General features: G+C 37.0%; 1 protein-coding gene across 2 annotated transcripts in view; it reads right to left on the reverse strand.

The window, feature by feature from the left end:
- Nucleotides 1-23,317, reverse strand: part of Ube3a (ubiquitin protein ligase E3A) — a 234,022-nt gene that overhangs the window by 26,569 nt on the left and 184,136 nt on the right. For both annotated transcript variants that reach the window (XM_089236467.1, XM_089236468.1), the window contains one exon: nt 17,868-18,011. In XM_089236467.1, the coding sequence (XP_089092593.1) occupies nt 17,868-18,011 (144 nt within the window). The remainder of the gene's footprint in view (nt 1-17,867; nt 18,012-23,317) is intronic.

The following is a 23,317-nucleotide window of genomic DNA, read 5'->3' on the forward strand; positions in this document are numbered from 1 at the left end:
AATTTCAAAATTTTTCAAATTTTGATTCATGCGGTCTACTCCTCCCATTGTATTATTATAGTCTATAACGATTTATGGTCTCTCTTTCGTTTTAGAGCAGACTTGAATTTGTTCCATTTCAGTATTATGAATTGTGAAAAGTGATGAAACATTTTTTTTTTAATCCATCCACTTCATCACAGTAACTTTTCCTCTCTGAAAAGCTATAATTCCCCCCTTTTTAAATTTTTTTTCATGCATTTCCCTTGGGACTTCTTTTCTCTTGAGATGTAGTGGGTCGTATGGGTCTGTTCGGCATGAAACCAATTTGTCTGCTAATTCCGACGAAGAACAATAATTGTCTACCATAAGACAGTATCCTTCATGAAACAAGGGCTCCAGCATTGTCAAGACAACTTGTGATGAAATCCAGTATTGATGATTCCAGTATTAATGAGATGAAATGCAGAGTGGAGAATACTCAGGTTTCAAAATTGTGTCTTTACCTGTGTATATTATTATTGACCACACATAACCAGAAATTGATTAGCACAACATAAAACATTTTACTCCAAATCTCGCTCTTTTGAGGGGAATAAATTGTTTCCATCCTAGTCGCCCTCTGAATAGTATAAGGCTCTCATCTATTGTTACATCTCACTCTGGTGTCACAGTTTCGCTAAATTTCTTATTGAGATGTTTCAGAACTGGCCAAAATTTTACTAGTTTAGGGCATTCATGATTTTGTGGGTCAAATGCTGCATTATCAGACAAATGCAAATATCGTTGCAAAAGAAGGAATCGACGATGAGACATTATTTGAGCAAAAAAGGTGTGCAAGTTGAATGCCACTTGCTCCAATAATGATCAATTCCAGGTTTCTTTATAGTTCCTCAAAGTATATTTAGAGCGAAAAACACATGCAGCTCTTCCACAGTTTTTTCTTCCCAAAATTTAATCTTTGAGAATTTTTTTTTGACACTCGATTCGATGCAATGTTTAGCCTATTTGTTTGTCTCTTCTACGATTTTATTTATGAGAGCAGAATCTATGGATGTTTCGTAAAATGGAAGAACATTAGAATTGTCATCAGGTTGCACTTCCACAGAAGGAATACCTGTAAATTTGAAACATGGACAAGGAGGAGGTGGATTTTTCACATTTACCTTGGTAAAAGTTCTGGCAGATTTCAATTCTCTCTTCATCATAGCTGAGCTCACTACACGAGTCATCAGACGAATAATCCAGATCATTGGAAGAAAGTTCTGAATCGGTATTAGAATCATCTAACAAGAACGTATCTTCTTTGTTCTCTTCATCCATAATATCCAAAAATATCACAACAGTTTATATAACAATTTACAAGCACTGCATACACTAGACCAAAAATTCTTGCTTCTGCAGAGAAAAACACTTTTTATTGAACGGCCTTGCACCTGCACATGTAAATATATATTTTCGGGAAAAACCCGGATGAAAAACATTTCAGTGACATGGACAAGTAGTGCCATCTGTTCAAAAATATTGATACTAAATAATCTTTACAAGAATTAAAAATACGGGCAAACCAAAAAATGAAAGGAGAAAATATTGATGCCCCTAAGTTGTAAGTTTAGGTAGCCTGTACACTGTATGGAAAAAGCGGTTAAAGGGTTAATGAAAGATAATTTCAGATTGATGAAAGTGATAATTCCAAAATTAATGAAAGAAAAAATTCTAGAATTGATCAAAGAAATAATTTCAGCATTGATGAAAATGATAATTCCAAAATTAATGAAAGAGATAGTTCCAAAATTAATGAAAGATAATTCCAGAATTAATGAAAGATAATTCCAGAATTAATGAAAGATAATTCCAGAATTAATGAAAGATAATTCCAGAATTAATGAGATATAATTCCAGTATTAATGAGATATAATTCCAGTATTAATGAGATATAATTCAAAATCAATGAAAGAAATGATTTCAGAATTAATGAAAGTGATAATTCCAAAATAAATGAAAGAGAATTTCAAAATTAATGAGATATACTTTCAGAATCAATGAAGGAAATAGTTCCACCATTAATAAAATAAATAATTTCAGCATTAATGAAAGAGGTAATTCCAGAATCACTAAAAGGAACAATTTCAGTATTAATAAAAGAAATAATTTCAGCATAAATGAAAGAAATAATTTCAGCATAAATGAAAGAAATAATTTCAGCATAAATTGAAGAAATAATTTCAGCATAAATGAAAGAAATAATTTCAGCATAAATGAAAGAAATAATTTCAGCATTAATGAAAGAAACAAATCCAGAATTGATGAAAGCAATTATTACAGAAGTAATGAAAGAAATGCTGATTAATAAATAATATAATTATTATGCCCCCCCCCCCCCCTATAATTCACTGGTATCTCTCTGAATTTTCTTCCAGCATGCCCCAGGTCTTTGATCACCTGCTTCGTTGAGTTTAGTGGTGGGCCATGTTCTGGGTAGGAGATCAAGGTATCTGTGAATTAAGTATAATTAATTTCTAAAAACCTGTTCTATCCAAACGTTCATTTACTTTCATTGTCTACTAGTAGGAAAAGCTTGCAAAGAAGTACATTAGCACAGAGAATTTAACGTATGGAATTCCGCACGTAATAAATCTAAAACAAATATACAGTTGATCCCATTTATAACGTTCCTCCCATTTCGAATTTTTTCCACTTAGTGGAAAAAATTGAGTGGCCCCCCCCCCTCTAACCCAGAGCACCAAAGCAGAATGTGCCAAAATCTGTGACGTACGTCGCAGAACAATTAGCGCTGCTGCAGAACAATATGGAAGAATTTAAGAAGTGCAAAAAAACACTATTACATGTATGGAAATTTTTACCGCAGAACATTTCCAGTCAGGATGGCTCGTCGCAGAACAGTGCGAAACATTCTGCTTTGGGGGTCCAGAGCCCAGGACACTAGGCCCGCCTGTCCCTCCCCCTCCCAGTTGCGGCCATGCATCTATCCTCCAAACTGGTAATGCGTGCATTTGAAGTTCAATGTATGCGTTGCGACTCCCACTGCTTCCCAACAGAGGGAGGCAGAGGTACCATATGTACGAAATGTATTATTATTATTATTTCTTTTTCCTTTTTTTGTGTGAGTATTTTTCAGTAGTACACATCATGTAACTGAGGAGAAAAGAAGGGCAGAACGTCTTCTGTCACTCTGATTTAAGAAAAGAAAAGAATATAATGGTTTTGTTTTCGACTAAGTGTTGTTTAATTCTTGCCCAGTGTATCATTTTATTCATAATGCGAGAGAGGTGAGTTTTTAATTTTTATTTGGTAGAAACATGATTTTAAATTAAATTTTAGATCGACCCAGACGGGTTCCGCTTTGTCGATCCCTAAACAAGTGGTGAGCCAGCCTGGATTAAGAATTTTTGATTTTAAGAGTTTTTAAATGAAATAATTTTGGATATTTTAATTGAAAAACAATTTTTGGATTTTCTAAGTGAAATACGTTTAGATTTTAATCGAAGGTATTTTATTTGAAGAATTTCCATCATGGAAAAGTTAGTTAGACAACGAAAGCCAATTAGAAGTTCATTCACAAAAACGATAAACTCTCTTAAAGAGGAATTAGGTAATGAATCAGTGAATCAGAGTGAAATTCTAGCTAAATTTACCAAGCTTGAAGAGTTAAAGATGGTTCGGTTCTAGATGCACTTCTAGACTTGAAAGATGTTAGTGATGATGTCTCAAAAGAATATGATACCATGGAAGAGTATAGAGATGTGTTTATTACCATCAAACGTTTGGTAAATGAGGCATTACAAAATGCCAGTCCAGAACAGGGCAGTAAGGCAGAATCGGTCATTAGTTCGAATAGATGTACTCAGTATAAATTGTCAGAAATTGAGCTTAAGAAGTTTGATGGCGAGTTAATCAATTATTTACCATTTTGGGCTCAATTCAAACAAATTCATGATAATGATGAATTGAGCAAAATTGATAAATTTCATTATTTGTGCCAGGCTATGCAATCTGGAACAAATGCCAAAGAATTTATCAATGCATATCCTGTCACAACAGAAAATTATGAAAAGGCAATTAATGCTTTAAAACAGAGGTTTGGTAAAACCAAATTATTGATTGAGGTCTATGTAAGAGAATTACTAAAGTTGATAATTGATAATTCAGGCCATAACAAAAATAAGCTGCCCTTGGGTAAATTGGTAGATAGCATAGAAGCTCAGTTACGGGCCTTAGAATCTATGGGTGTTGATTTCGAAAGCAATGGAGCTTGGCTATATCCCTTAGTAGAAAGTTGTTTGTCAGAAGAAATTCTAAGGGCCTGGCAACGCTATTCGTATTCTTCCTCCCCACCGCTTTAGAAAATTCCACAGATGTGCACTCCATCCCCAATGAAGAATTTCCCCCTCAACGACAACCAAGTTCAAGGTTAACGAGACTTATGTCTTTTCTGCACCATGAAGTAGAAAATGAGGAAAGGGTGATGTTGGCAAGAAAAGGATTCAAGGGAGGAAGGGATCAACGACCCCGAGAAAAACAGAAAAAACGAGATTCTCCCCTTTCCACAGCAATAAACCTACATGCTGGGAATGTTAAGTTAAACTGTATTTTTTGTGATCGTCCCTCGCATGAGAGTAAAGATTGTTTTGAGGCTATCTCTTTCACTGAATGCAAAATTAGAAAAAATTAAAGACAAAAAATGCTGCATGAAATTCATTAAAAGAAATCACATTGCGAAATTTTGCCGTACCCTCATCTGTTGTCATATTTGTAATAAAAATCATCTCACGTTACTATGTCCCGAAACACCTTTGAAAAAAACAAAAGATAAATGCACGATAGAGGATAATAAAAACTTTTCTTCAGATTCAAGCACTGTGCAAAGCACATCTGTTCAGGAGAAATGTACTTCATCTGTGGCATTAATGATATTAGAGCTTAAGGTTACGGGGAAGTTCTCAAAGCAAGTCAGTGTGCTTTTAGATTGTGGATCACAAAAGTCATATATTAAACGGTCCACAGCAGAAGAATTGGGCCTCGAATGCATCACAGTGGAAACTATATTGCATACCTTATTTGGGGGTTCAACAATCAGTGCTAAGCCCCATAAGAAATTTCGTGCAACTCTGGGGGCAGCTGATAGATATTTAAAAACACAGTTAGAATTCAAATTTTTGAGTCAGGAAGTGATTTGCGGAAGCATTCCACAGTTAGCCCTTGACAGTAAGCTACTAGAAGAGCTTAAAATTAATAAAATATGGTTAACCGATGTAGGAACTAATTGCCCAGAAGTTGAGGTACTGATAGGCGCAGACATATATGGCAAGATTCTGACCGGACAAGTGAAACAGTTGCAAAGTGGTCTAACCGCCATCGAAACAAAGTGGGGATGGACAGTATGTGGGGAGAAGAATGATAACAAATGCCCAATTGACCGCTCCGCTGGCACTATGACAGTGACAAATCTATCAATAAGGGAGTTAAAAATTCCAGAATTATGAAGCTTGGAAACAATTGGCATTGGCGGAAACAGGAGTCATATGACTAAAGCAGAGGAGGAAGAGCACGCTCAAGAACAATTGTGTGGATCACTGGATAGGAAGCAAGATGGTAGATACTGTGTAGGATGACCATGGTTGGACGGACGTCAAGGTATTCCTTCCAATCGGCACATAGCCGAGAAAAGGTTGTATAGCGTTACTCACAAGCTGAAAAGAACCTCTGCTTATGATGATTATGGAAAAGTATTCAATGAATGGGAACAGGAAGGAGTAATAGAAAAGGTACCCGAATGAGTTAGATCGAAAATGCCACTATTTGCCCCATCATCCTGTCATAAAACCAGATAGTTTGACCACCAAAATCCGACCTGTATTTGATGCTTCTTGTAAAAGTGGTAGGAATCCATCACTCAATGATTGACTGGTAAAAGGACCAAATCTCATCGAGCAAATCCCTTCTATAATTTTGAGATTTGGGAAAAGGCGATAGGGGTGATATCCGACATTCGACGCGCATTTTTACAAATTGAACTGAATCAGGAAGACCGAGATTTTTTGAGATTTTGATGGTGGGATGCAGAGAACAAAATACAAGTGTTCAGGCATAATCGAGTTGTATTTGGAGTAACAAGTAGTCCGTTTTTGTTGGGTGCGGTAATATTACACCATTTATTTCAGGCACCTGAAGACAGGAAGTATCTTGCTAAGAAGCTAACAAAATCATTTTATGTAGATAACTGCATTACTTCCGTTGACAATACCGAAGAATTGAAAGAATTCATAACAATATCCACAGAGATGTCAGCGGAAGCGAAAATGAAGTTGAGAATGTGGGAGTTTGGCCCTTCTGAGGAAGTGGACATTATGGAACATGAGATTCCGGACGCCCAACCCACAGATTTCAGTGCCTCTGTGAATATATTAGGATTTCTATGGAATAGAACTGATGATAGTCTTACTATTCCCATCAAATTAGACCTAGAAATTCAGAATCCAACGAAGAGGGAAATGTTATCTATTACGCAAAGCGTATTTGACCCGATTGGTTTTGTATGCCCAGTGATGTTACAATCTAAATTGCTCATTCAGCAAGCATGGGTGTTAAAAATGAATTAGGATGCCCCCTTACCTGATGATATAAGAGATAATTTTGTCCGCTGGTATAAACAACTGAGGTTATTGGCCGAACTGAAATTACAACGAAGAGTAGGATATGGGGACCATGAGAACTGGTATATACACATGTTTTGTGATGGCAGTCAAGCAGCGTATGCTACGGCTATTTCCCTGAGATGCAAAAATCAGAATAAGGTATCTGTGCAGTTGGTAGGTGCACGGTGTAGGCTAGCTCCACTAAAGAAAATTACGATACGCAGACTTGAACTTCTTGCATGCGTCATAGGAGCAAGATTAAATAATTTCATAGTAAATTCCTTAAATGTTTCCTCAATTAGCTTGTACTTTTGGACTGATTCTGCCACTTGCCTTGCATGGATCAAACGTAATGACCAGTGGGGCACATTTGTGGGCAACCGAGTGTGAGAAATAGGAAAATTGTCAAATCCGAACCAGTGGCTCTATATCCCAGATCATTTGAATCCAGCAGATCTTCCTTCTCGCGGCTGTAATGTAGCCCACCTGATAGAGAGCAGATGGTGGGAAGGACCGTTATGGTTGAAAGAAAATAGTGATGCCTGGCCTAGTCTAGAAGTGCATACAGATGAGCATCTAGTAACTGTAGAAAGAAAGAAATCGTCCACTGTAAATTTAAGTGTTAATGCTAATAATGAAAATTTCAGTTGTTATAAAAAATTCTCTAACTTCTCTCGCATGGTGCGCATCTTTTGCTGGGTGAGAAGATTCATCTTGAGAGCACAGAAAAAGTCATCCTGAAAGGGAATCTAGTGGATGCATGTGAGAAGGAGAACACAGAAAATCTCCTCTGGAATGCGCTAAAATCAATTGATTGGATGAAAGTTACCAATGCGTTTATCTCCAATCAAGTCGAAATTCATTCCTCCTACTGCAGCCTGGTGGAGAGGATGGTGGGAGAGACTGATAAGATCAGTCAAAGAACTCTTAGTGCGGGTCCTAGGTCGATCATCTCTGTATTTTGAAGAACTCTATACGATCATTTGTGACGTTGAGGCTACAGTGAACCGCAGACCTCTCACATTCGTATCAGAGAATTCTGATGACCTGGCGGTGCTTTCTCCACCAGCCTTTCTTCAAGAAATCCCAACATCAGGAGTTCCGGATCTTGACGTGATTGATCATAAGAGCTCCAACGCTAGGCTCAAGTACCGTCAGAAGCTCCGAGGTGAAATGAGAAGCCGTTTCCGAAAGGAGTACTTGGGTCAGCTGATTCAACAGTCAAGCGAACAAGGAAAGAACTTTCAGGTCGGCGATGTGGTCTTGGTGGGGCTGGAGGACAAGAAAAGAGTGTTGTGGCCCATGGCCAGAATAATTAAAGTTCTTCCCAGCAGAGACGCTAGCACGCGCGTGGTAAGACTCCAAACAAGATCTGGAACTCTAGTTCGACCTGTACAAAGACTTTACCCGTTAGAATTGAGTGACTCACAAGATCAGGTCATTAACTCTATAATGCCCAGGTCGGCCGAGTAGGTCAATGCCCATAACTGCCTCAAGTCGGCCCAGCTAGGGGGTATGGGTATGTTTTGGTGGGCTTTTGTCACCAACGGGGAAGATGAAAGCTCTTGTCAGAGGCGGGAACGGAAAAGACAACTGCAACGCCCTATCAATGGGATTTTAAAAGCTGATGTACTAGAATGTTCCTTGAGAATGGACTAAGGGTACTCAATGCATTTTACAAAGAGGTAATACTGTGAGGAAAGGGGTGTTTTCAGTATATAGACAAATTATCTCCCGAAAATCCATTGAAATGAAAGGGTGAACGTCAATGCAAAGGGTGGCATGAATAGAAACTCATGAAGAAAGGGTGGGGAAAGAGAAAGTGGCCGAAATTTGGACGAGTCCACTTCGAACACAAAAAACTTGGTATTTTCACGACCCTCCCAGGTTTCCTATCTGGACGTTAAAGAGTTAAATGCAGCGAACAGAGGTCGGTCTAGATTCGGCCAAGAGCTGAAAATACTGGACAGACTTATATTGTGATACTCAACAGTCGTGTGTGCAAACAAAATCAACAATATGTGATGCACTGCATAATATGTATTTATTTTATGAATGTCATGCATTTTTATACATGTTTCATATACTCAAATTTTGAAAATTTAACTTTTATTATGGGTTATTATGTAGAGCATATGTATTTTTCAACTTTTGTAGTTGCATGTGTATATATATAGCTATTTTTTGATTCTATGCACAGTAATGTTTATTTCGGAACAATATTTTGTATAATTGGAATTTTGTTTAGGCACACTGCAATTCCAATGGTGGGAGGATGTTGCGACTCTCACTGCTTCCCAACAGAGGGAGGCACAGGTACCATATGTACGAGCTGTATTATTTCTTTTTCCTTTTTTTGTGTGAGTATTTTTCAGTAGTACACATCATGTAACTGAGGAGAAAAGAAGGGCAGAACGTCTTCTGTCACTCTGATTTAAGAAAAGAAAAGAATATAATGGTTTTGTTTTCGACTAAGTGTTGTTTAATTCTTGCCCAGTGTATCATTTTATTCATAATGCGAGAGGGGTAAGTTTTTAATTTTTATTTGGTAGAAACATGATTTTAAATAAATTTTAGATCGACCCAGACGGGTTCTGCTTTGTCGATCCCTAAACAGTATGCATATTTGTGTTGTAGGTCTGTGTGATCACTGTGGCAACCAGAAGTTTATTTCAAAGTAATAGCCAACTCTAAATTTGAAATCTTTAGAAAATCACATTTTCAGCCGATTACCATTGTGCAATCACCAGTTCCAAACACAAAGTTTCACCAAAAGCAAAATTTGGGGTTATTCGAAAAATCTGCGTCCTTTTTGAGTGAAAGTGGGTCCCTCTGAAAAAAAAAATTTATCTTGAAAAAAATTATGCCCCCCGCCCCATAATTCACTGGTATCTCTATGAATTTTCTTCCAACATGCTCCAGGTCTTTGATCACTTGCTTGTATTTCTTCGTTGAGATTGAGCGGTGGGTCATGTTCTGGGCAAGAGAAGGTATCTGTGAATCAAGTAATTTTTCATTTCTAAAAACATGTTCTATCCAAAGGTTCATTTACTTTCATTGTCTACTAGTAGGAAAAACATGGAAAGAAGCTCATTAGCACTGAGAGTTTAACGTATGGAATTCTGCACATGTAATAAATCTAAAACAATTATACATTTGATCCCGCTAATAATGTTTCTCCCGTTTAGTATGTCTTTCCACTTAGTACAACTTATTTTTGTGGTCCTAACAATAAGTAATTCTCATTGAGATTTCCTGTTTACAACGTTTTTATGATAGTTTTTTGAAAAACATTATAAGCAGGATTCACTTTAATTAATATTTGGAGGAACACATTTATATATTTACTAATAAATGAATCTATAAATTACATTCTGATTTATTTTACATTTCATTAAAAAAATCTTAGCACTTTCAATATATATCTTATGATCATATTTAAAATTAGATCCTCTCTCTTCTCTCAGACACTTATCTTCTGATTCCCTATTCATACTTTGGTTTTTCTGGTAAAATGATTTTATTTTACCACTCTGATCTGTCACCATTTAACTGCCACATATTTTCACACCTCAATATGGGAGCTATGTCAGATGTGTGTTGGAGAAACTTAACAGTGTGATTATGTGTGAGTGCCCAGCATTTTGGTGTGTTTTGTGTTCAGTAGGTGGTGCTATCTATCTAGCGTCACAACTAGATACTTCCTCAAACGGGGCAAGCACTCAATTTTGGCACACCTATGTAATGTTGAAGCAGTTATAAAGGGTTAATTTGATGCCCCAATTCTAGTCCAGAACCAGGGACACCAAACCCGCCTGTCCCTCCACCCTCCCAGTTGCGGCCCTGCATCTATCCTACAAACTGGTAATGCGTGCATTTAAAGTTTAATGTATACATATGTGTTGTTGGTCTGTGTGATCGCCATAACAACCAAAAGTTTTTTCAAAGGAATAGCCAACTCAAAATTTGAAAACCTAATAGAAAATCGCATTTTTAGCCGATTACCTTTGTGCAATCGTGGGTTCGAACTCAGATTTTAACCAAACGCAAAATTTTAGGGTGGGTTATAAGGGAGGAACTTTATTTCCACCAAGTCACATGATTTCCTTGCATTTGATGTCACTGCCATCGCGGCATCCATTGACAGCCATGCGGTAAACACCATATAGGAAAGAATAACAGGCGATGGCATGGCCAACGCGTCCGTTGAGAAAGCATGTGAAGTGGGGTTGCCAGATGAAGTCAGTGATCGCTCTATTAGAGGGCCCAAGTAAGCCCAAACATAACGTGCCTTCCCATGCTTTCCTATGAGAAACATCCCCGTTTTAAAAAATTATTAAAACATTTTCTGTTCACTTCAGGAACTCAATTTTTTTTCCCCTCAAATTCCATGTATATATTTCTACAATTGAACGAGAGCTTTGACAATTTTAATTGTTATTTGTTTCTGAATATTAATTTCAACAACATGGAACCTTTTGCAAAAATAATCAAAATTTACCCATATCTTGTGCCACAAAATTTCTTTTCAGCATTTTAATTTTTTAAAAATTTTGCCAAAGCATGTAACTCCTCAGTGCTGAGAGAGAGACAATGTTTTAAGACACTTGAACAAGCTGTGTTTGAAAAAATCTGAATTTTTTTTTTTTTTGCGAAAACAGCATTTTAATGCAAAACATTGGCATATATAATGCCTTTCAGCTGTTTATATTAAAATATTGTAGAAATACTTCCAGTCCAGGTAGAAAAAAAAACTCGAACACAGACAATTTAAAATTAAATTCAGTTCAAAACTGTGTTTTTGTCAAATTTTCGTACACATATCACTTTAAAAGCAACGTAATAGGTACAAAATGAAGAGAAAAAAACAGCCTAAGTGATTATTTTCCTGAATACTATAGGCCAGAGAGATGACTCATCGTGGCTCATAAAAAAAGTTTTTTATATATATTTATATATTTTTTTTTTATATCTTTTCTGAAAATTTATTTATATTTATATATATTTCAGTAATATGTGTTCAAGAATATGAGAGTGGAACGGAAGAAGGGTGGTGGAATTTGTACAGCCTACAGGCAGCAAAACCATAAATACAGTGGCGGAGGATGCTCGAGCACTTCCAGTACTTTGACACACGGGGACGAGCACTCCCGTGTCTCAGCTTAGAATTGATTCTGAAATCGAGATATTCTTCTACATAAGGGGAAACGAAAGTGTTTTAGATGGGTGCTCTGTTGAACTTTGTGTGCAAAATTTTCATTTCGGAATTTATCCTGTCGAGTTGCTTAGCCCAGGGTCGCAGTTGGGAAGAGAGCAAGTGGATTTGGTGCCCCAGGCGATGGACCAGAAGTGCCACCGAATTCCTTTCAATAATTGTCTTTCATTAATTCTGGAATTCTTTCTCATTAATTGTGGAATTATCTCTAATTAATTTTGGAATTATCTCTAATTAATTTTGGAATTATATTTCATTAATTCTGGAACTATCTCTTTCATTAATTTTGGAATTATCTCTCATTAATTTTGGAATCATATCGATACTGAAATTATTTCTTTCATTTATTGTTTTAAACGACTATGGATGCCATTAAGAAAATAATGGAGATGCGCAGACATTCAACACGTCACGTGATCTTCCAAGGAATGATATAGACCACTGGCGTCATACCAGCGCCAGTACTAGAGAGTGCGGGGGCAACTGCCCCAGGTGGAAATTTTTAGGTGAACACCGTTATAAAATTATAGAATTCCGAATTGCTGGGGGCGGCAAGACAATACAAAAATCCTAGTTGCCCTGCGTCATACTCCCTCCAGTAATATAAGCTCAATGGATTTCAGCGCTGATTCACCCATTGAAGCACAGCTTGCATTTGGCGGCATTTTTGTCTGGCACACTCAGCAACCAATCTTGATAGAAGGGATTTTTCAGACACAAGTGATTAAAAGTACACACACTTGCTACTAATTTTTTTGTTTTCTTTCTTTAAAGAACCTTCTACAAGCGATTCACATCACTCCTAAATAAATATTTTGTTGACAGCATGGGCAGAGATACCGGGGGGGGGGGGCAGCGTGAAAAGTGAAGTTGACTGATCTAATGTATATATGCATATATGAATTGACATCATCATGCCCCCCAGACTTCCAAGTCAATATCCGCCTATGGTTGATCTCTACAGTAATCAGAGGAAGCTTCGCTCACTTACGGATCGAAAGGCTCAAATTATTTCGGCAAAAATTATGAAACTTTTTTTTCTAAGATACTGATTTCTCCATTCCTCCAGAAAAAATACCTAGTACAAAAGTTTAATGACTTCCAACGACTCCAAATACGTCTACATACGATCACCGGATACATGCTATGATAAAGCCGGGTTTTCCTAGAAGTGGGTTGTTGCAATACCTTCTAGAGCAGAAAGACTTCTACTCTAGAAGGAGGTATTGGTTGTTGGGGGCCAGAGCGTGCCGACTGAGCTGAATAAAAAAAAAACAACGATCGGATGTTCATTTTGAACTCTAGCTTTTATTCCATAGAAGTTGCAAGGAAAAAAAACAAGATCATTTACGATCATAAAAAAATTAAATAAATAAAACGGCTGACAAATAACAACCGGCAATCTCAGGGAGAAAAAAAAACAATCCCCACATACATGAGGAAAAAAACCAGCCTACAGTATAAAACCAAGCTCCCGTGAGGGTGAGAGCACGCCGCCGGCGATTTACATATTGCGTTGGGCCGAGAGGTTCCACGTGCACAGGGAAAAAACATTCCAACATAGGTTTTTGGTGCCGCATAAACCGAACTGGATCATTTCGCATAGACAGAAACGTGTTACATAATAACACTACGCATTTGTGTACTCCTACCATGGCGCATCATCAGTTCACGGCCCTGGCATCAGCTACTGCCATCTACATGCTGCGGTTTGAAGGGAAGTGAAAGAAAACAAAAAATGAAGAGAAGATCGGTAAAACGAGTGGTGCACAACGCATTTGACTCCTCCAGAAGCAGTCAGGGTTAAGTCCAGATGCTCTAAGTCAGTGTTTCACAATTCCCAGGCACCAGGTCACTGTGACGAATATAGAAATTTGGCATTGGTGCCTAAAATATTATATGTTTGATTGCTAAATTGAAGTGTTAGGATAACAAAGTTTTTGGTAATTATGTCAGTGTGTCTACCAACATGGAGAAGGGTTGCTGAGGCCTAGATAAGCTGAAAAAAAGCATTATTTTCAAAATAAAGCCATTATTTAAAAAAAAAATGCTTGGCTCCTATGAAATTTGGTTGGTGCTTAAATAATTTTTTGATTTGTCAAGCTCTGCTCTAGGTCACTCACTCTCTAGGCAGAAACTGATTTATGATTTTGCCACTCTTTTCACATTCTACTAATTTTCTCGGCCACTCATTCCTCAAACTTGCCGCCCTTTGCTATAGCTCGCTAGGCTCCCCCTGTAACAATGTGTTTCCCCCTTCCCCCCCCCACATTCTTTATTTAGGTGTTTTTTTTTATCATTGCACTGCCATTTTATGCACAAAAATGGGCATAATTGAGCCTGTGCAGTCTGGTGCCAAATCCTAAAGGCAGCCGTCCCAGAAGGAAGTCAAATCATATTGCTAGAGGTTTGTGTACTAACCTCTCAACTAGCAATCAAAAACCTTAGTAATACGCTAAAGAAATAAAACAACACTTGCAAAATTGTGCACAAAATGAAATATACTACTTAGTATTATACTACTATCACGGGCTCAGTTCATGTGCATGTTAATGTCCCTTTGCAACATGCCCTTATGTTTTTTTACACAAAAAAACATACCGTAATTTTTTTGCTTTTTACAAATTTTTCTTTATTGCTTTTACAGTCCTAGTAAATAATATTGGTCGGTGATTAGTCATGTTTATCCAAACATAGAAGGTTTTCTTTGTGCCCTGGAGGAGTGGGCGCTAATTTTTGCGGCTTGATTTTCCAAAATCACAACAAAGTGCTTTTATACATTTTTGTCACTAAAATTGCCACCCCCTCAAATTTTCCGTACGGGGCAGCTGTCCCTCCCTAACGCATGATCCAAATATATAACCATTAGACAAAGTAACAGAACTTGCGAAGCATATGGCCGTTAGGAAAGGAGTCTCAAGGTTGTGAACGTTTTCAAGCAGGACCGTTCCCAGTTTCATAGCAAAAATTCATTTCAGCTTATGTAGAGAATCTTTTCATGTTTTTCATTCGATACGAGCATCATCCCCATAACAATAATTGTTACAATAGTACATTAAAATTCATTTTCACTTCTAAAAATCTTATTAGGAGTAAAATACTTCTCCGAATTTTGGGTAAAGGAAAGTTCTTTTCATGAGAGTATCGCCATAATTGTAATAAAAAAGAATAAAACATTTTCTGAAAATTTCAGAAAATGGAGGCTTTCAGAAGTTCAGTACGGATAACATTACACAAATGACACCAAACTTTCGGAAATCTAGCAATGTTCCAATTAATAAATTGCCAGGATTTTGTTTAGATAGAGCACCTGTTATGACAGGCTCAATAAATTGTGTTGGTATGCAACTAATAAAACAAAATTATTTGATGCTGCGTGTCCTTTTTTTTTGCACATAAGCTGGCTCTAATTGTAAGTCAAGTTCCAGGAAAACGCAACAATCGCAAAAGTACAAGATACCATAAATTCTAAATATCTAAACAATATAATCTATTATAAGCAATAAAATTTAACACATCTTGATAATTTTAAAATTATTTTCCCAAAATTATTTCGCCAATGTCGTGGGTAACAACATGATAGTGTAACCTCTCCTTTTGTTGTATTGTTGCAAACAACAGTCAGCTTTATCGAAGTGGAGCTTCCGGAATCCAACTGATGGGGCGTATACGCTTGTCTTTCTCGTTCCTACCTCTAACGACAGCTGTCAATCATCCCTCCCTGCCCTTTCACAAAAATGTCTTATATACCCATACCCCCCATCTCGGCCGGCTACGAGCGGTTTGGCTGTTTGCATGTAGAGCCGTCTATGGCCGGATTGGTTTTTATAGAGTTAAAGTGATATGTATACAAAAATTTGACAAAAACACAGTTTTGAACTGAATTTAATTTAAAATTGTCTGTGTTCGAGTTTTTTTTTCTACCTGGACTGGAAGTATTTCTACAATATTTTAATATAAACAGCTGAAAGGCATTATATATGCCAATGTTTTGCATTAAAATGCTGTTTTCGCAAAAAAAAAAAAAATTCAGATTTTTTCAAACACAGCTTGTTCAAGTGTCTTAAAACATTGTCTCTCTCTCTCAGCACTGAGGAGTTACATGCTTTGGCAAAATTTTTAAAAAATTAAAATGCTGAAAAGAAATTTTGTGGCACAAGATATGGGTAAATTTTGATTATTTTTGCAAAAGGTTCCATGTTGTTGAAATTAATATTCAGAAACAAATAACAATTAAAATTGTCAAAGCTCTCGTTCAATTGTACTCGTTCCAAATATATACATGGAATTTGAGGGGAAAAAAATTGAGTTCCTGAAGTGAACAGAAAATGTTTTAATAATTTTTTAAAACGGGGATGTTTCTCATAGGAAAGCATGGGAAGGCACGATATGTCTGGGCTTACTTGGGCCCTCTAATAGAGAGATCGCTGACTTCATCAGGATACCCCAATTCACATGCTTTCTCAACGGACGCGTTGGCCATGCCATCGCCTGTTATTCTTTCCTATATGGTGTTTACCGCATGGCTGTCAATGGACTACAATAATGATTATACAGGAATTTCTGCAATCAAGGTCATCTCCACTAAGTAAACAAAGTCACGTCTTTGCCAGTTGCTTAACCCTCTGGCTGCTCATCCCGCGATTTCCACGGGCAACTCAAATGTAGCAAAATCTGCTCGTCCCGCGATTTCCGCGGGCATGTTTTTCTCTTCCTTTATTGAGGAGCGCATCCCGTTTTTCCCCGTTTAACCACTGAAATAAATTATATACAGTATTAGACGTTTCATTTACGTTTTGGCCAACAGATGTCGTTAGTTGTCAACTAAATTGCAGCATTTGAAGGCACGTGGTATTATCACTGAAACTTCGCTTTTTGAATGAAAAAAAAAAAAAAACACAATTTTTGAAGCAATTTCGGTACACAAATTGAGCAGTCAGAGGGTTAAATGTGGTCACCAAGACTTTCTTTTTATCGCTGCTCGATGGAAATGACCACCATGACGGAAAATCTAATTCTCTGCCAAAATCCAGAGAAATTTCAACAAATCCAGAGAGCAGTAAGAAAGGTGAAAAATCCAGAGTCTTCCGCTAATACGGTGAGTTGGCAGGTCTGCAAAGGTTTTTAACAGCAGGCTGTTGCAAAGATGAATTTAGAAAAGAAAGAAAACTCAACTGTCCTTGTAAGGGAATTGAACGTGCGTCCTCTATCTTGATGGGTGAGCGCCGCAGACCGGTCTAGGGTGCTCACCCCACCCCGCAAGTGAGAGGACATAGATTCTATTCTCCAGCAAGGGCATTTGAATTTTCTTTTTTCTTGAATTCAGCTTCATTTCATTTATGTAATATATATTTATTAATTTAATCTATTTTTTAGTGAAAGTTTGAATTTAACATATGTTTGGAAATAAATTATTAGAACGATTCACAGGGGTTTTATTGAATGATGGGGGGGAAAACCCAATTTTAATTTTCCTCAAGAAGTACCCATTTTAACTCAAAAGGTAATCAGGTTTTGCATACAATGAATGAGAATAGAGAGCAGCATCTCTGCATTGGCTATTAACAATTGGTTAGCTGTGGTTCTTTTGCAATTTTGGGTTCAAGTACGTCGGTCGTCCAATTGTATTATCTAAGGAGACCGTTCAAGAATTACATAAGCAAATTTTTAGCCATTTTTGACCCCCTCCCCCTGTCAGCAAAATTTCGTCATCAGCTCCGCCCCTCTGAATCCTAACTGATATTTTCATAAAGAGTGGTTGATGACTTAAGCATTATCTAAACCCCCCCCCCTTCCATCAAAAGTCAGCAAATCGGAAACCCCCCTCCATCGATGATAACGTAATACTTGAACGGCCCCTAACCCAAAAGGTAATTAATTTCTATTAACAATTATTTACGTACCAGCCGAAGCTGAACTATATTTATATGTATAATACTTATTTCTTTCAAAGACCACGTAGAAACTATTTTCCACACATTTTATTGTAAATTATAAAAAATAACTGGCACACATACCTATCTGAATCTGGTCCGTGGCGAGCAATGACTAATTTAAGTTTGCTTAAGCCACCCACAGGAACGCGGTCACTGCCAGTGGCAAATTGCAACAGTTTTTGCTTTTGTTCTAGGCTGAAATCATGGACTAATTCCCAGAACCACCTAAAAAACAGAAATAAAACAATTTCAGTAAGATAAAAACATGACTTACCACATAGGAACTTCTTTTCAATCCAGGGTTGGGAATACGGCTGAACTTAGATACTTCAAAGTTGAAAGAGAGATGACAAAAAAGTTTGAATTCTCTAATTTATTATAAAATAGAATAACTATATTTCCATAAAAAAAAATCAAAAATTCTCAAAAATTATAATAATGTATAGAATGCTATCATTTACTATAGCAATTTCATCAATGTTGCAACTAGTGTTTGTATAAAACATAAGCGGTCACAAAAACTATTATATTTGGAAAGGAAAAAAAGGGACCTTGGTTGCTTTTTTAGATTTGTTTTCATCCCAATCACATTTTTTTTTAAGGTGAAAAAGTGTATGAACCTTTTTTGGACAAGATAAAAAATTTTACTACGCCACATTGATTTTCCAAAAATAAATATGGTATGAAAAATCACAATCGAAAAAAAAAAATCAGATTTTTTAAATTTAAATTATTTGATTGCTAATTGATTAAAACAAACCTTTTTAATCATTAAGGATGAATATTTTTCACCTAATCTCTAGAATTTAATTGAGCAATAATGAATAAATTACCACACAAACAATAACAAATGAACAAAGAACGAAATATTAACACCGAAAAATCAGTATTTATGTTTCATGAAAGGTCACTGAGTCCGAATTAACTTCATATAGATTCCTTTTATTTGTGTGAGGGCTCCGCTCCCTTAATCTGAATGCCAGGATGGCGACTCAGGGTTTCCCAATTCACTCAATGCACAATCAAAGGGTCATTCAGCATCAACTAAATGAAAACGTATTCTATTGAAATTTTTTTTTTCTTGCCCAATTAATGGATGTGCTTATTATGTGTTACTGACTTTCATGGTGTTGTTTAATAATTTACATATTTTATTCTTTCATAGATTTAATGAGTTTTTTGTAAAAAATAAGCAAACTTATAGCAATTTCACAAATGGGTGTAAACCATCAAGTGCCAAAGGATGCTTTGCAGCAGCTGGAAGTGATGTGAATTGCAAGCGACCACCAACTCGCATCAGATTGTCACTAAGAAATGGATGGAATTGTGTAATTTTTGAGTCTTTTGGAAGTTGTTTACTATGTCAGAGAGCATCATAGTCAGACGGAAAACAATCTATTTGTACTTGACAAGTCCAATAACATTTCATGTTTTCAATTTCTTTTGCTGTTAATTCACCCTGGAGTTTGCAAGACATGCGACAGTTGTATACAAATCGTTTTATCCACGAAGTAACCCGAATAAGTTTCATGTAAGAACTGAAACAAGAAATGTCAATCACTGGGGGAGACATAGATACCAACATTGAACTTTTCACAGTCTGACAAATTTCTGTCGAAGGTAGTAGATTTGGACCAGTCTTCAAGAGCATTATTCAGAGATAGGTGCCCGTTGACATGAAAAGATGCATCGAATACAATACGACACTTCTCCGACTCAGGAATGGTCTTCTTCACTGTGTGGTGAGGGAGATGATAAATTCTAAGACTTGACGATGACGGCGCGATTTCGACGTGGTCATTCTGGATGGTTCCATTTGCTGAATGTACATTTCCTGAAAAGGGCGATCTTCATCCAGAGGTCTACGAAGAGCGTGAAGGTGACGTGAGGCAATAGGTTGACTGTCTGACGTGAAGCACACGTTTTCTTTCCATGGTAGTGAAACGACATGACGATGGTTTTCCAGGCTGTAAGATTCGTGGAAGTCCTGCAATATTTTTGCTTCAACAGTCTAGAGTGATTTTTCGTTCACATCGGTGATTCCCATGGACTAGAGTTCCCAGAAGCTTTTGAACGAGTCATTTATCTCTTCAGCACAAGTACTAATAGTAGTCATGCAATGAACAGTAGTGTTTTCGAAGCAGGAGTGTGTTGGACAAAAACGTTGGAACGGGTACCACTCAAGATATGTCCGAGATGAGACGGAATAAGAACGAAAGTGTCTGACAACTTGACCGGTAAACCTGTTTTCACTATTTTCATGTAAGAATTGCTACCGATGAGAATTTAAATCGAGATGTCGTCAGATGAGTGAGGATCCGCAAGCTGCATTCTGTGTGAAGTGGCAAATGCACCAATGTTTACTGGAGCCGTAGGATGTGAGGCCTAGGAACTATTGCTTTCGAAAGCAATTATCAGAATCAATCTGTTATTCCAAATGCTAGATAGGAAAAATTGCACTTCACGCGATACATCGATTGTTTTGGCACAGCTTCGAATGCACTGACAGACAAGTTGATTGATTGCAGCACATGCAATTGCAGTTCATTCACTAAACTGCTGTGAATGAAGGAGGTTTGACTAGCGTCTAATACACATCGAGACAATTTGCAATTTCCATTGGGACCGAACACCCAAATACGTGCAATTTGCAAATACATAAAACACGGTGATACATCAATTTTACCAACAGCAGTAGAGGCATGAAGTGAAGGACAAATGAATACATGATGTTTTCTTTTACAGTTAGAACAGAAAGCTCTAGCATGGCGTGGACAAGTTTTAGCGTTATGCAAACAGTTAGTGCACAAAACAATGACAAGTTTCTTTTAGATTCTGCACTTTTAATTGAACATCAGTTATCACCGAGCAATTTTGGGGCCAGTGGTCATACGATTCAAAAAATGGGCAAAAGAGTGACAGATTTTTCTCGTTACATCGAGTGTGGACATGAAATGCTTCGGTAGTCGTGCGAAATTCGACGGTGGCAAAGGAAATTCACCTTGAACTTTGCTTGAAAATCAAAGTCCTTCAATTTCTTCACCGAGAAACTGCATCAGCTTTGATATGTCCATATCCGAAATCTCTTGCCATTTAGAGTGCTTAATCCATCGTTGATGAATCTCGGTAGGAAATGTGCAAAGAATCTTCTGTGTTAAAATCTGACTAGTTATAGACTTCTTTGCTTCACCGAGTGATCAGAGAGTGCAGTTTGAATATGGATATTGAATATGGGTGTTGATTTTCAAGTAGGTGTCATTGAGGAACTCGGGCGATGAAGCTGTTGCTGAGCGCAGGCTATCGCAGAAGTTGATGTGGGTCTGTATGATGGTATCCTTGTTGCCGTACTTGTCAATCAGCATCTTCTTCACCGTCTCGTAGGATTCTAATGTGACACCGATTCCTGCGACAAGCTTCTTGGGTTCGTTTAAGAGATACCCCCATAGAAAGACGTGTTTGTTGATGGTTGACAGATGAGAATTCTCATTGATTGAAGAGGTGAATTGTTGCCAGAATGTCGGCCAGTCTTCAACACAACTACGGAAGTGCTCTAGGCATATGGTAGGCAGCTTGAGAGCACATGGTGATGAAGTCAATGTAGGCTGAGCTGAAATATGTTTGTGAAGAAAAATGGTCATATATATATATATATATATACAGTGGAACTTGGTTAACGAGCAATTCGCATAACGAACAAAAATTTTGAACAAATTTCGATTCGATTAACAAGCGATGATTCACATTACAAGCAAAACTTTTGCGCTTCGTTCATTTCTTTTCACATTATCATTACTGACCTGATGGTTTTTCCCTTTCGTCCACACACATGCTGTGAAATTATGGGTAATATTCTACCCTACAGTGTTCGGTGAGCGTGCTCAACTCAAAAAATGAACACCCGTACAAACGTGACTGTTTACGCGAGCGATGCAAAACTAGATGTAGCATTTTAACCATGCAAAAGTGTGCTTGAATTTTTTTAAAAATTCTTCTGGAAGAAAACTGAGGGCTGATTACATTATTGAACGTGACTTCAGGGCTAGCTCATGAACAAGGGCCCACCATTTCAGAAGAGATTGTGTCCTTGAGGAAGACCATGAGACTGGAGGTGCATGAGCCCGACATTTAAGAACTAGTGGAGGCACGTGCTCATATCCACAGACGAACTGATGGATCTTCATTGCGTGTAACAGCAAGAGCTTATGCACAGGATCTCGTCTGAAGACGAAGAAAGAAATGAGGAGTCTCTCCCTTAATATGAGATTAAGAGATATGTAGAGCGTGGGAATCTGTGCAAAACTTTGTAAAAGAGAATCACCCCCCAAATAAAGATGTAGTAGTGCAAACAATAAATCTGTCCAACGATAGTGCGATTTCCCTTTTCCGATAAAAAGGGCAAAACCAAGTGTCATAGATAGGGTTCCTTTTTAAAGTCACACAAATAAGTGTCAAATAGTGTTAAAGTCTTCAAATAGACTAAATAATATATATTCTCTTCTGTTGTCTCATAAAACACTGTTGAAGAAACATTTTACTTACCTTATGCCAAAATTCTGCAATACATTACCACCAGAAATCACTCACAATACTAATTTATCATCCTTTAAAAAATGTGTCAAGCAATGCATGTTCTCACTTGATGGTATAGAGAATTTGTTTTAATGTTTTTTCTCTTGCTCATATAATCCATGAATAACATAACAGTTTAATTTAAATACATACTGGATCTAGTCGTTTTTTTTTCCCCAACATCTAAAAAATTTATATTTTTAGTTGCAGCATGTAGAGCTGTTTTTAAATTGCACTCCTCTGTTGCCATGAATTTTTATTTTAATTTGAATAATTTTATTTTTTATTTTTATTTTAGTTGACTATTCTGTTTTCCGTACTAATTATTACCAGAATGGGCCATTTTTTGATTGACTCCTTGGTAAATTTCTCTTTTTTTTTTGTATGTACTGTTATATGATAACAATAAATTTGATTTGAAGTTTACAGACGGTGAATACAGTGCATAAGTCGTCCTATGCGATAGTTTTCCTCTTTATGGTTACTTAGAGTAAAGCTGGGTTTTCCTAGGAGTGGAATTTCTTCGCCGTGTGTGCAGTGTGATTGATTAGATATTGATAAGGCACTGATTGATTAAAAATCTGAAATTCAGGTCTCAGGTTTCTTACCAATCAGCGTTTTCATGTTGCACGAGCCCTAGAAAACTGCTCCTAGGAAAACCCAGCTCAAGTTAATTTGTAAACATTATCGTATTGTATGTTTATTTATGGCATTACTGTTTTTTAAATATTTTATTGTACTATTTATTATATTGATGTGTTGAATTATTGAGTGAATGACATTTTCATGTAATTTTCACGTGAATGAATAATTGTGGAACAAATCATCCAAGTTTCCATTATTTCCTATGAGGAAGTTTGATTCGAATAACGAGTGATTTGTATAACGAGCACATTGGCGGAACGAATTAAGCTCATTAACCAAAGTTACACTGTATATATATATATGTACTTAAAAGGTAA

The sequence above is a fragment of the Pholcus phalangioides genome, unplaced genomic scaffold (genome assembly GCF_987345545.1).
Source record: "Pholcus phalangioides strain wild (caught in Gottingen) unplaced genomic scaffold, Ppha-v1.0 ptg000009l_1, whole genome shotgun sequence".
Classification (NCBI taxonomy): Eukaryota; Metazoa; Arthropoda; class Arachnida; order Araneae; family Pholcidae; genus Pholcus; species Pholcus phalangioides.